The sequence below is a fragment of the Myiozetetes cayanensis genome, unplaced genomic scaffold (genome assembly GCF_022539395.1).
Source record: "Myiozetetes cayanensis isolate MyiCay16 unplaced genomic scaffold, myiCay2020 scf6-25, whole genome shotgun sequence".
Classification (NCBI taxonomy): domain Eukaryota; kingdom Metazoa; phylum Chordata; class Aves; order Passeriformes; family Tyrannidae; genus Myiozetetes; species Myiozetetes cayanensis.
Genome location: NW_026087853.1, coordinates 37,857,243 through 37,870,922, shown reverse-complemented (window position 1 = coordinate 37,870,922; position 13,680 = coordinate 37,857,243). Strand labels below are relative to the sequence as shown.

Genomic DNA, 13,680 nt, shown 5'->3' with positions numbered 1-13,680 from the left:
CAGAAAAGCTGGGAGAAAGCTGATTAATAGCAAGCCTCAGTCAGCTCCAGACAGAGCAGGGGCATTCCTGAGGAGCTCTGCAGACCAAGCAGAGCTTGCTTAAAGAAAAGCCATTCCTGGACAATTAATTTTAAATGAATGTCTAAAAGGACTGAGACTGGATGGAACTGTGCCAAAAGGACTGCACAGTGTTGCAAATACTGGATCTGACTCAGGGCTTCAGTAGAATATGACTCACATCCAATTACGAGCCAAGAAAGCCCTGCAAGATAAGCTGAATTACTGAGCTGAAGGACTGGGTGCACAGACACTCCTATACCTGCCATATTAATATTAGGCCTTACTTCCTGTATAAAGCTGATCTGCACTCTCAAGAGAGCAAGTGCCAGGTGCATCTCAAGCTCTCCTGAGTTGAGTGCTGTACACTCTGTGCTGGCCTCTGCTCAAGGGTATCAGTGTCACACTCCATTCACAAGAGTCATAATCTTGCCTTTGAGACACAGCAGCTGAAGAAGGGGCATGTCCAAACACAGAGCAGAGGAACAGAAGTGGTAATAAGTGTCTCAGAGAGGAGTCCCTGAGGTAGCTTCATGTAGGCAGTCTTAATTTCACAGCTTTCTACAAAATCATCCTTTTTCCTTCTGTCATTCCCAAGTCTCTTTGCCTCCTATTCATTTTCAGGGGCAAAATAAAGATGTGTTTATTTGTTCATGCTGGTTTGGTTTTTTTTTTAGTTGCCCCCTCAAAGACTGTACTGGAGTTAAAGCTAAGGAAGAAGAAATGTAAGTGGAAAGCTTTTTTGATACTAAGGCAGAGCTGCTTGGCCTGCCATAAGCCTCTCTCCCAGCACCTTTCTGAGTTGCCCCTAAGGAACATGGCAGATAGTTGTGCCCTTTGAAGAGACCAAAGAAAAGAGGCAGCAGAGGCCAGCCTCCTCTTCTCCTGCTTTGGCCTTTGGACCAGAGAGCTGGGATCATTCCTGGCCATTAGAGGGAAGCCTCTGTCCCAGGTCTCACTCTTGCTCAAAGGAATGGCTTTCTTCTGTGTACACTGAGCCTGTGCCACTGCTTTTTCAGGCAGCGTGGTGTCCATCAGCTGTTGGGACACCCACACAGTCCCACAAATTACAGGACTCTCTGCAAGGATGGCTCTAAAAATATCCAGCCATCATAAATTATGTTGAAATGAATTGTTTTAAAAATAAGTCTTGAAATTACTGTCCCTCTCTGTCTCCTGCTAAAAGATCTGCCGGTAAAGAAGCCACTTAGCCTTCCACATGTAGCAGCACTCATGCTTCCTATGTTCAAGCCAAAACCCTGCTGCCTCATGCCAAAATGGAGCTGGATCTAGGGCATCCACACCAAAGTTTGCAGGATCCTAAAGACATTGTCTGTTGCTTGTCAGAAGCTGGCAGCACACTGAACCACAGCCAATTATCATCCTCATAAATAACAGTAAGCCCGGCAAAGGAGCAATGTGATTGTCAGAGCACTAAATGGAAGGAAAAAATGTAGGCTGTATTTGACAACTGCAGATCACATTCCTCCCCAGATTAGCCACGTGCAAGCCCAAGGAGTAGCCAGTTTGTCCTTATACAGGGAAGCCAGCCAGAGCCTCTGCTAACAGATGTGCCCAAAGTCGTGCAGCGTGCACATCTCATGCTCACCATTAGTATTATCTTCAGTCTTGACAGGCACAAGGGGGCTCTGGGGAGCAGAGTCTCCACTGAGGGAATAGCTGTGCTCTGCCTGGATGCCTGGAGTGGGTGGATCCAGGTCCATGTCCAGCAATGGGTTCTTCTCAGTCAGTACTGGGTCATCGAAGAAACTACTGAAGAGGTCATTGGAGAAATCCTCCATGTTGTCGGAGAAGTGATCCAGGTTGTCTGAGAAATGCTGAGAACAGACAAAGGGAGAGAGAGCGTTAGTGTCAACTCCAAGGGGGGTCTGAGAGCCTTCCTCTGCACTGAGAGCTAAACCTTAGTGACAACCCTTTTTGGATGGGAAAAAGCACTTCCTATTCCTTGCCTGCATCAGGTAGACAAAAACACCTTTAATTAAGATAGAAAGGGACATGGTGCTGTACACCACTGCTTGTTTATCTATGCCACAAACACTCATGAAACTTCTATATTCTCTCATCTCTCCCTTTCCCTGTGAGTACCTATCTGCATCTTCCTAGCATCATCTTGCTGTGACAACAAACTGAATAGAGCACAAGGCAAGAAATTCCTGTGATGACAAAATGCAAGTGCGGCAGAAAATCATGGTCTTCAGTGCCTGTCCTTAGTGACAGACACTTTCTCATGTTCTCTGCCAGCAGCAATAGGCACACTGATGCCCCAGAGAACATCAACCCAGCTGCTGATTTCTATCAGAGAAAAAAAGATCAGTTGGATCAACATAACAGGAAGGCCCCCTGTTGTATTTAATTTCCTCTGGGATTTAACAGCCCCTCTGTGGACCATATGAGGTTGTATTCCAGCCAGATGATGCCTGTGAAATTCGGCTCCCCGATGAAGTTTAAACACTACAGATGGGCTGTTAACAACAAACAATCATTCCACTAATCATTCCAGTAACAGTTAGTAAATCTGGCCAGTTCTGCTGCAGAGCTGGGCTCCTGATGCTACAGTGAACCTGCTTCCTTTGAGGCATATCCTCCTTTTCAGAAGTCAAATCACTAACTTTTCCATTTGCAACAACAAAGCATTGGTTGGGCAGGGAGAAAAATGATGGCTGCCAAACACCAGCTGAAAAATTATCCCATTTGTTGGCAGATTGAGGCTTCTGGCTCGGGGAGAGGAAAGAAAAGACAGATAGATTCAAGTGACTGTATTACACAGACGGAACTGTGTAACTTAAATGAACTGGAGAGAGCTCAGCAGAGTCAGACTGGGTCTGTCCCCCAACCCCCTGCCTGGAAAAGCATCTGGGTGGGCAGAAAGGCATTGAAAGCAGTATATTGAAATACCAAGAGCAACAGGGTATGGATAAGATCGAGACAGAGCACACAGATCCTAGAGGGGAGACATGAATGCCAATGAATTCCAGTGTGAGAGCTGAGCTCAGGAAAGAGCCTGGCTTCTAGAGAAGTTCGTGGTGCATGCAGTCCTTTCTTCCCCCAGTGCTAGGACTGAGGGAGGAGGTGGCCATAGGACCCCGGATGCTGGAACCTTTAGGTTCCTGCTCCTACAGGAAGGTATATTTGTTTTACCAGAGCACAGTAGCTCTGTCAACATTCCACTGGCTGTCAGAAGGTTGGGGTGAGGCTGGGGAGTGAAGTAGGCTTTGGCTGAACAGACCCATGCTTCCAACAAGTGGGGGAGGGAGATGGTGAGCTGTAGCAATCTTGAACATCAGTGCCTTTCACCCTCCAACATCATCCCTCATCTGCTCAACTTAAAACCTCAGATGCTCACAGAGCATGCTGGAAGTGAGGGTGGAATCCCTGCCACTTGCATTCTGCCTGACATGAGGTTTCTCTCCTTTTGCCTCCTTCCCACTAGTCCTCTGACTGCCTGGAGTGACAGCTCAACACCACTGTCCAAGGCTTCCCTGAAGGGCAGACATGGCACGTGAAAGTAAGGCAGAAAAGGCATGTTCATGCTAAATCCCAGTGTTGAGGCCCTCCCTGGATGTTTGGGCTGAAGTTTTCTTCACTTGTTCCCATAGCAGACGCAGAGTTGGTGGGGTAGCTTGGTAAAATCTACCCATCTATTTTCAAGTTGCCTAGAAGCATTTCTGCACTTGATTCAAGTGACAGAAAACACCTTCCATCTGTGCAGAGCATAACTTCTTCAGAGGGAGCTGAGTCAGCACATGGAACTAGGTTAGACGGTTATCTAAAACCACTGGAAAACCAGGTTTTGTCCTATCCTACAGCATAGAGGGATAAAGACTTTGGAGTCCTGAGTATTAACCCCAGAGAGCGCCTGCTCATGTAACAGCTGTTCTTTGTCTTGTGTTCTCTAAACAACACAAGCAAACACAGGATATGAACACGATAGCCTTATGGAAAGGGCGAGAACATAACCACAGAGAAGTGAAGGGATTCAGAGTTCTGGCACACCATGGCATAGCAGAGCCGGGATACAAGAGGCATTCAAATCATACGCTGCTGTGACCATCAAAAGTAGAACCACTGTGTAGCCCTGGAGGAGAAGCAGAGCTGGATGGACAGCTGTGGGGAGAGCTGTCTGCAACTCTGCCATGTGCTTCAAATTTCTTTCACAACTGTGCATTAACAAAGGCAGAGGTGGGAGTAAAGAGAGTCAAGAGAATGCATTTATGCAGTAGTTCCACAGATTATCTTTTAGTGGCATCCCACCCACACTTAGAACAACGAACTCTCTCGGTCAGTCAACAATCTTTCCATTGTAGGACAAACCTACCTGGAGGGAAGAGGCGGAGATGGGCCTCTGGCTATATTCCTGAACAAAAAAAATCACCCCAGCAGCTGCTGCGGAGTGAGAGATGAGTAAGGAGTGCAAGGGATCAAGCGTCAGAGCCTTAACATGGGCACCAACACTGGCAGGAGTAATTACAAGGTTTTTGGTTCTTTTTGATATCACAGCAGATTTGTTGGAGGGCCTCACTGCTTGGAAGTGAGGATGAAGGCAACACTGTTCTCCAAAAGACACAGGAGTTAGATCTCCAAGAGACCATTCTCTCCCAAGAGACAGAGAGCTACTGCACAGGACAGGGAAAACACAATAATAATGGCCAGTCTTCGCGAGCGAAGATCTGGGGAAGGTCTTTACACCTTCCAGCCTGCGCATTGGATTTTTTAGGTGAGACACAGTGTGCGTGGAACTGAGCCCACCCTTTAATCCTAAGGTTCATCTGCCGGGGCCAAGCGAGCTTGGACAGTGGCAGTGAGGTCCTCAGGACGTAGGTGGGTTGCCTTTAAGGCTAACGAGCCCCACCTGCCCGGGAGTGGCCCTCACCGGGAATCGAGTGGTCTAGGGAAAACATAGGTGATAAGCAATGAACGAAACCTGCACCTTCCCTAGGACTCCAGAAATGTTGGGGCACCTACCCCCCTCTGGGCTCCTGGGTCTTATCCTCTATCACAATTAAATACTGGCAAAGCTTTCTCACCAAAGCAGCCCCATTTCAGTTCTCATCACTCACACATATACCAGTCCAACATGTCCAAATGCAGATTATGGAGAGAAGGATGACAGCCTATAAGACAGGGAATAACTGTGTTTAGCATCAAAGGGGGCACCAAGAATCCGATACCTTCAAGGAGCGATAGCACCTAGAGCTGACGCAGAGCTGGAGATTGCTATTTTACTCAGAGAAGGTGGCAAGAACCAGAGGAAAGTAGAAGCAGTAAGGGAAAAGCAAAACAAATATAATGACACGGCTTTGTAGGTGGGTATATCCACAATGGAAACTACAGGACCAGCAGGAAGCTGTCACCACATCCCAGGAAGACTGCTGGGTCTCTGGGTTGGCTCCATTCTCTCCTGAATCCAACAGGTATTGTTAATTTTAGATTTCTTATTAGTATAAGGCAGCTGTGCATGCAACCACACGGTAAGAGGAAAAAGAGTCCTCTTGTCCAGATTCAACTGTGATGGACACAGTGAGGAGCAGCCCAGAGTTTATTTTGGATAGATGCCATCAAAACCACTGCTAATTAGCTCACTTTGAGCCTGCTAACCCAGAAGAGAAAACTCTGTCCCACCCAGCCTCATTTTCAGACCTGCACTTATCCGGCAAAACTCAGAGTCTTCAGCCATACTCTTCCTTTGCACATGTGAGAGAGAAGGCTTCAGGAAACTGCATGTCCCAGGGTATGGTGTCTCACGGCTGTGCAGATCATGGCAGAGCACGAGCTTCTGAGCAATACACAGAAGCACATTGACCAAATGGATTAGTAGCTTTATCCTGGCTGGAAGGTCACATGCCAAAAGAAGGTGCTGGATGCCCTTCCCACCCAGAGTGGGGCCAGCACAGCTAAAGGCCTTCATGTGCTGCCACAAAATGACATGACCATGCTAGGCTTTGGGGAGACCTTTGCTAACACAATGGCAACAGTGATCTCAGCAGACCAGGGAAGGTCCAAGAAAGAGTCCCCAAAACTCAGACGTGAAGGAAGGTGGGATAGACAGACATACAGGAGCAGAGCAGGTTCATCCTCTCACAGCCTCTTCAAGACCTAAACTCTTTGAGAGCGCCTTCCAGCCAGCTCCCGCTCCTCAGAGGACTGGCCAAGACATTTGTGACAATGAAGGACTCCACAACTCTATTGAGATTCTCTCAAGTAGATTTTGCGCAGATGGGCCTGGTTTTATTAAAGAGGACCAGTCAACTGGGAAACTTGACCCCTACCATCCCAGCCCAGAGGGAGTGGGTGTGCAGTGTACTGGGGGAAAACAGCTTCCAGATGGGATACGGAGCTCACAGCATAGTCTCATTTTGCATTATTCGCTCCTGTTATCTCCCCCCTCCCTTTCACACCCTCCTTCCTGCTCCTTCTAACTATGCTCCAAAGCCAAGAAATAGCACGAGATGTGTTTCCAAAGCTGTATTACCAGTGAGCGGTCAGGGAGGGGGCAGCCAAGGGACAGAAATGCAATGGTGAGGATGTGCTGGATTTCTGATCCAAGCCTGATTTCTGGCTGCCCATACCCCCACCACAGTTCTAGGAGGACAGGGAGGCAGCGCCCAAAGAGGATTAGCCAGTGTGCACAGGTATGGAGAGGCAATGGCCATCACATCTCTAGGCCCAACAGAGAGCCTTAAGCTGTTATGGTGCACAGGAGAATCTGCTCAAGCTTAGGCCACCTCAGCTATGGGGAGAAAGTAAGAATCTGTCAGCTGCTGGCTCCTGCTCCCTCCCACTCTGGGTGATCGACATAGGCACTGACTCTTCCAAACATATTTCCACCACATGTTTTCATCCTGACCTCATGCTTAGGGTTGTCTAAATAGCACACTGTATGTGCGTGCGTGCACTTCTCATTCGAACACCCTTTCCTGTTGTACAACAGTTATCTTGGGAGCTAATGTAAAGCATCCAGACATCCAAATGCAAGCTCTACACTTCTCCCCACCCAGACCTGGTGTTAGACCTCTGGAGGCCCCAAGCAGAGACTGAGGCACTAAGCCTTCTTCCCTGCCTGGTTGTGCATGAGATGCCTTAAGGTGTCACTCTTGTAGCCCAGGGGCACTGTGCATGGCTGAGGAGGGGATGATTTCCTCTCCCTGGATCCAGTTCTCCATAGTCATCCTGGCTGTATCTGTCCCTCCTTTTCCTTTTCATGCTTCCATCTTTTGACTGTGACTTTTCCTTTCCCACCTCCAGCTGAGTTGTTTGGAGACAGTCTCTCTTCAGGATCAGCCTGGTTCTCACAGCCTCTCTGGTCCCACCACAACAGTCTCACTCCAAAGAGAAAGCAGCAAGGAGCTAATCCAGCTGGGCAGCAGCCCAGGCCCAGGAGACCAAAGGCCTTTGCAGGTTGGAGGTTCTGCTCATGCTGGCAGGCAGTGAAGATGGGGAGTGGATTCTTCTGAGTTTTCTCTTTTCTTTTTGAAAGTATTTTTCCTCTTTGCTTGCCAAGATAAATCTCCTATCCCAGCTGTGACATCTGCATTTCCCTTCTCTGCTTTCACTAAGGAATGAAGCCCCCTGCACTCCAGCTGCAGAGCCGAGGTTTTCTTTACATTCCAGGAAAGAAGAGCCCATACACTCCAGACAGTCCTTCTGCTCTCTTTAAAATGCAGAGAATTTTAGACCTTATGAAAGTGAAGTTCTCAACAATGTTAACAAGATTCAGGCAGGATGGACAGATGCTGTGCACACTTCTCCATACAGTCCAGTTGGTGCATGTGCACCCCGAGGCGCTCAGGTGATCACTCAGCCACCTCTTGGCTCTCTCAGACCCCTCTGGTACCCCTCTATTCTGACCTGTATTGCTCTAGGTCTTTCCCCCACTGCTCCCTGCTGCTCCATGCCTGGTCTGCCCAGGTCCCCGATCTGCCTGGACAACTTGCCATTGACCTGCTACCCCCTCACTGTTCCTGCTTCTCTGTATGCCATGGTTGAAGCACCAAAGGCCAAACTGTCTGTGGACTCCATTGCCATTTCGTTCCAGCAGCAGGACAGCACCCGGACCAGCAGCACCTCTCAATTTTCCCAGAGGCTATGGCAATGCCCAAGTCACCTGATTACTTTCAGCATCACAACTTTGGACTCTGTGGTGGACCAAACCGAACCTGATTTAGAACCAGGCCCAGAATTTGCTGCTGTCTGTAGAATCAGAGAGTCACAGAATCGGTTAGGCTGGAAAAGACCTCTGAGATCATCAAGTCCAACCTATGACCAAACACCATCATATAATCACCACTAAGTGCCATGTCCAGTCTTTCTTTAAACATCCACAGGGACAGTGATTCCACCATCTCCCTGGGCAGTCCATTCCAATGTCTAATCATCTTTTCTCTGAAGAAATTCTTTCTAATGTCCAACCTAAACCTGCAGCTTAAGACTATGTCCTCTCGTCGTCTCGCTAGTTGCCTGGGAGAAGAGGCCGACCCCCACACAGCTACAACCCCCTTTCAGGTAGTCACAGAGAGCGATAAGCTCTCCCCGGAGCCTCCTCTCGTCCCTGTAATGCTCAGGCACAGCTCGCTGAGGAAACCTCCTTCCACCGCGCATCCGTGCCAAGGGCCTGGATTTACAATTTCCAGCGCTAGGCGCCACAGGACCTCGGAGGGACCGACGGCGGCTCGAGGCACAGTCAGGGCAGTGCGACTGCGGCGCAGGGCGCGGGTGCCGCGGCCCCTCACGGGCCGGGCGGGCCGGCTCGGCCCCCCCCCGCCGAGTAACGGTCGCCGCGGCGCGCTTCCAACGGCCCGCAGCGCGGCCGCCCATTGGCCGGCGCCGCCGAGCGGCGGCCAATGGGAGGCGGCTGCCAGCGGCGCGCGGCGGGCGCGAGGAGTGCAGGGTTAGGACGGAGCGGCGCGGGCCGCTCCTTCTCCTGCGGGATCCTCGGGCAGCGCCCCAGGGAACACCGTCCCGGCCCCTCTGCAGGCACCCTCCGCCACATACCACTCACACAGTTTGCTGTGACCTTCCTGGAGGGCAGGAAGGTTTCCTGGTTTTTCCCCCTCCTCCCCTAGAACCCTGGCAGGGGGGACAAAGCCATCAGCTGGCGGAGTGGGTGATGTTGTTAAAAGCATGTGCACAACACAGACCCTTTCGAAATTTCGTGGCTGAGATTGCAGCTGTGTAATAGTCAGCTCAGCGTTTACAAGCCTGCAGTTCATTGGGAACGAACCTTGGGAGGCACCAGCTCAGGGAGAGAGGGCGAGTTAAGAATTTCACTTCAATTTTTTTGCTCTTGAAAGAATAAAAGGAAGGGAGAAAAAGGTATGTGGGAACTTGAAATCTGCTCGCCTGTGACTGGCTTTCCCAGCAGCACCAATGGATGCACTTTGAGTGCTGCTGCAGTCACGGACACTGGTGTCCCCACATCTGGCTCTAGTGTGTTCAGCATAAATAGGATTAGCAGCTGGCATGGGCAGTAGCAATGTGGGAGAGATTGGAAGCGCCTGCAAGAGAAATGACTGGAGCAAGACAGAACTCAGGCCGAGGTGAATCAAAGGCGAGTGGCACTGCAGTGTAGCCACAGTGGTGTGGCCATCTGTGCGCCCTCCAACCACCTGCGGGTGCCACAGCGCAGGGCAGGCATGCATGTGCTAGGGAGCAGGGGGAGATGGCAGCCGCCCCTTGGCAAAATGGGCTCCACTGGCCTGGGAAAGCAGTTACATAGTTTGTCTGTTGCATGAGACTTGCTGAATCTGCAGAGACAGGAGCACCCCTCCTCCCAGAGCAGCAGCACCCTGGAGGATAATGAGGAATGCCTCTGCTTCTCAGAGTGATTTTACTGTCTGTATGCTACATATGAAATGAACATCTCAAATTTCCTTTGGCTTACAACTGCCTTGCAGCTGACTGATAAAAAAAAATTAGAGCAGGACTTAAACCATGCGCAGAAGTGGACACAACCCTCTCGGTATGAAACATTTAGATCAGCTGCTCCTAACCCTCATGTGGCAGAAGATTTGTGGTGTATTTCCAGGAGTCTGTGAAAGGTAAATAAAAAGTTTGTCCTTCAAGGCTTTTCTTGAACTTGGAGAACTGAAGACACCTGCTTGCTACAAAACAAAGTCGCCTTTATTTCTGAGCCATCCTGGTGGCAGATGGGCCGTGTTCAAACAGAGTTGCGTAGGAGCTGTTCTCCGTGGGAATGTAGGTACCTCTGGGCAAGTTGGTAGGGGTCTCTTCCTCTGCTTTGCTCCTTCCCAAGCCAAGGTCAGTACAGTCTCCAGGCAGAGACTTCACACGAGCAGTAGCTCTTGGAGAGAGAAGCTGTATTGTCATCTCTGCTCTCTTGGCTGAATTGGTGCTTTGTGTTAACACGGCAGCCTCAGTTGCGTTTGCAGCAGGCTCCCAGGGACACCCTAACTCCACACAGTGATGTGGGGCTTTCACCTCCTGTAGCATCTTGGGGAGGGAGTTCATGTGAACTTTATGTCCCTATAAGTGAAAATACAATCCATCATTTTTGGGAGGGCCCTATCTGCTATGTTATCCTGATCCACCTTCATCCAGGTGTGCCTTTTGTAGAGCCCAAACACATCCACCCCTTCTCAGTCCCACAGAGGCACAGCAACAAGAACACAACTGGGTGTCCATAGCCATGCCTGTAGGTGTGCAGCACCCCTGCACAACCCCGCATCTCTGGCCCAGCCCTGCAAATCTACAGGCAACTCTTCCCTGGAAAAGATTACATGGATTTAACTGTGTGTGGCACGTCTGCCTGGACAGTTTAAGGAACAATTCTGCTTAATGGTGAGGGATATGTGGTGCAATGAAAGGCAGCAGGCAGGGCAAATAAAAGAAAATACTGGTTTACTCTGCATGACTTTCTGTGAACAATCCTGCCATGCTGACATGAAGCTGGGTCACAGTATCACCAAAAGACATGAAATGCAGCATGAATGTTCAATACAGTTAAAAACAGAGAGGTGCAACTGCTCAAGCTGGGCGCCAGTCAGTGGAATGGGAGTGTTTATTCAATAATTCAATGTTTATTCAATAACAAAAATAAATTAGAATAAATGCCACTCAACCACTGCCTCCATCTTTCTTGGAAGCTTCTGGCCCTGCCCAGTATGAAGTTGAAGTTGCCAGAGTTGGCAGATTTCTGCTCTTACACAGCCTGTCAGCCCCATACCATTGCAGCCTTTTTTCTGCATCTTGCAAGAAATCAACAAAAAAGGTACACTGGGAGATAGAGAAAATCTGCTTTGGGAGATAACCAGAAAAGGAGGAAAGGTCTGTATTATCTTTACAATCATCTTCATTTGTCTCCTTGAAACTGTTTCTCTTTCGTGCTCAGAGAGCAAAATCAGAGATAATTCACATTTTGTCCCCTGGCAGGTCCCTGAAGACTCATAAAGAAAAGAAGGCCTTGGAAGAGGAAGATAGTTGTACTCTGTTCAAATCTGAAAGCTGAGGCATTCAGCTAATACCAAACATTACTGGTGGCTTTCATTCCTTGGGCCTTTGTAAAGGGCAATTACAGAGCAACTAAATATGGACTAGCTGATTTGTGACTCAAGGATGTGAGGGATTTTCACGCAAAATCTTGAGAGAGCAAGAGCTGGGATTGTCTTCAGTGGCCAGGCTGGGTTTTGCAGCAGCAGACTGAAAGGGGTCCCGCCCCAGGACAGTTTTCAAAGCAATTCAACTTGGTATGCAGATTTCTGACCTGCTGCCAATATCCCAGTGGAAAATCTGTGCCCTGAGCAGTAGATAGGAAATTAAACTTCAGCTTCAGTGCTGAGGGTATCATTTTCACCACAGCAATGGAGCTGTAGAAACCAGAGTCTGGAGAATGGGGAAATCCTTCCTAGCCCACAAAGGGCAGTAGCACCTCTAAGACCATTCGTCACTACTGGGGCATCCTGGATTAACACCATCCTGGGGTAGAACGAAGGTGTGACGTTGGTGAACCAGGGGGTCAAAGCCCTTTATTTCCAAAGATGAGGATGGATATCTGACTGGTCAGAGGTTAGGCAGTCACTTCAACCACAGGATGAAAACCATGGCTGAAGGAAGAAGGAAGTCTGTGAAAACCCTTTCACAACACCTGGCTCTCAAGCTACACCCTCTTCAAGCTGGACTTTTTCATGACAAGGCCCAGCAGCCAAGTACCCTGTAGCTGTTCAAAAGAAGTAGAAACCTGGAGATGCATAGTATCATGCACTCAAGCTTCTGAGAAGAAAAGATCCCATGTTCCTTTGAAGACAGGAAACCTATTATGCCCTGAGTTCCTACCGTGAAAGCTCCTGTGTCTGAGATCAAGCAGACATCTGCACCCCAGCATTGGAGTGGTGTCTGCAGAAGCTGGTGGATTTGTGAACTCATTTTCTGGACGTCCCTGGAGCAGCACAAGGAGATGATGTATGGTTTCATGGGTTTTAGGGCCTATAGGAACCAGTCTGGTAATCAGATATGGTTCTTTACAGAGCTGAGTGAGTGCAGGAGCTACATTTATTTCTCCAGCTTCAAACTCATCATCTGCGACTGATCTCAGTTTAATGCCTCCAGATAAATCCAGCCCTTAAAAAAACAAAAACAAACCAACTGTTGTAGAAGCTAAATGCAGTCACCAAACACATGAGTCATTGCAAAGAGGGACTCTCTAGCTTAAGTGTCCAAAGTGTTTTCTCAGGCTTTTTGCTCTTAGATAAAAAAGTCCTTACTACCAGAGATCTTCCTGAGAACAAATCCAAGTCACCTTTTAATCTGTGGAGTGTGTGGTATGGCATGGCCACCCTGCTGGGTTATTCTGCAGATAGCAGGAACACCACTGGTCACATTGCAGGCAGGGAAACTTGAGGACTTATTTAATGATGGCAAGTGGTAGTCACGTAACCTCACGTTAGCAGCAGATTCAAAGATTAAATTATCTTTCTATGTAATTACTTGCTAAATTTTAACAGAATCAATTCACAGGGGGAAGTGAGTGATTTCTGTGGCAGAAGAAGTTACAGCCCTGCCATGGTGGCCCATGCAAAGTGCGAGACTTAGAAAATCAAGATAAAAATCTACAGTGGTTTGGCTTCTGGACATCCTTTCAGACATGGCCTTATTTTGTAGGTATATAATCCAGGACCAAAAGCAACAATAACCATCGTGTGGATAACATAACAGTATCCGTCATGGTTTTATGTGCAACAGAAGAGAAGAAGCATCAGTGAGAACATCCCTTTCTGTCCCTTAACCCCAATGCTAAGTGAATTTTCCCAAGTATGGTGTTTTCCGTATAGAGGAAACCCTTCACAAGTGCCCAGTGTGTGTCCCAGCACAGATGCAGCCAGCCCTCTGTTCCTGCCTGGATGCTTACAGCACCAGGCATTCTCATGCCAACCTCTTCCCTCATGCCTCTGCTGCCTGATTCTCCCCTGCTGCGCTCCTCTTTCGCTGCCTTCTTGTCTCCTCTCTCCGAAATGGTGCACACATTTGGCTTGCCTTCATTGTGTGATAAATCTCACTCTGCATGTTGGGTTCATTTTCTGAAAGTTTTGAATGGTGTCTTGGAAATGCTGTTGGACAATAGGAGCTCTTTGAACCCTGGCCAGCTGGATGGGA

The 13,680-nt window shown here is 48.8% G+C and overlaps 1 protein-coding gene across 1 annotated transcript in view; it reads right to left on the bottom strand.

Moving 5' to 3' along the window:
* Positions 1-13,680, bottom strand: part of CREB3L1 (cAMP responsive element binding protein 3 like 1) — a 47,492-nt gene that overhangs the window by 21,429 nt on the left and 12,383 nt on the right. Inside the window, exon 2 of the mRNA XM_050336697.1 lies at positions 1,667-1,895. Coding sequence (XP_050192654.1) covers positions 1,667-1,895 — 229 coding nt within the window. The remainder of the gene's footprint in view (positions 1-1,666; positions 1,896-13,680) is intronic.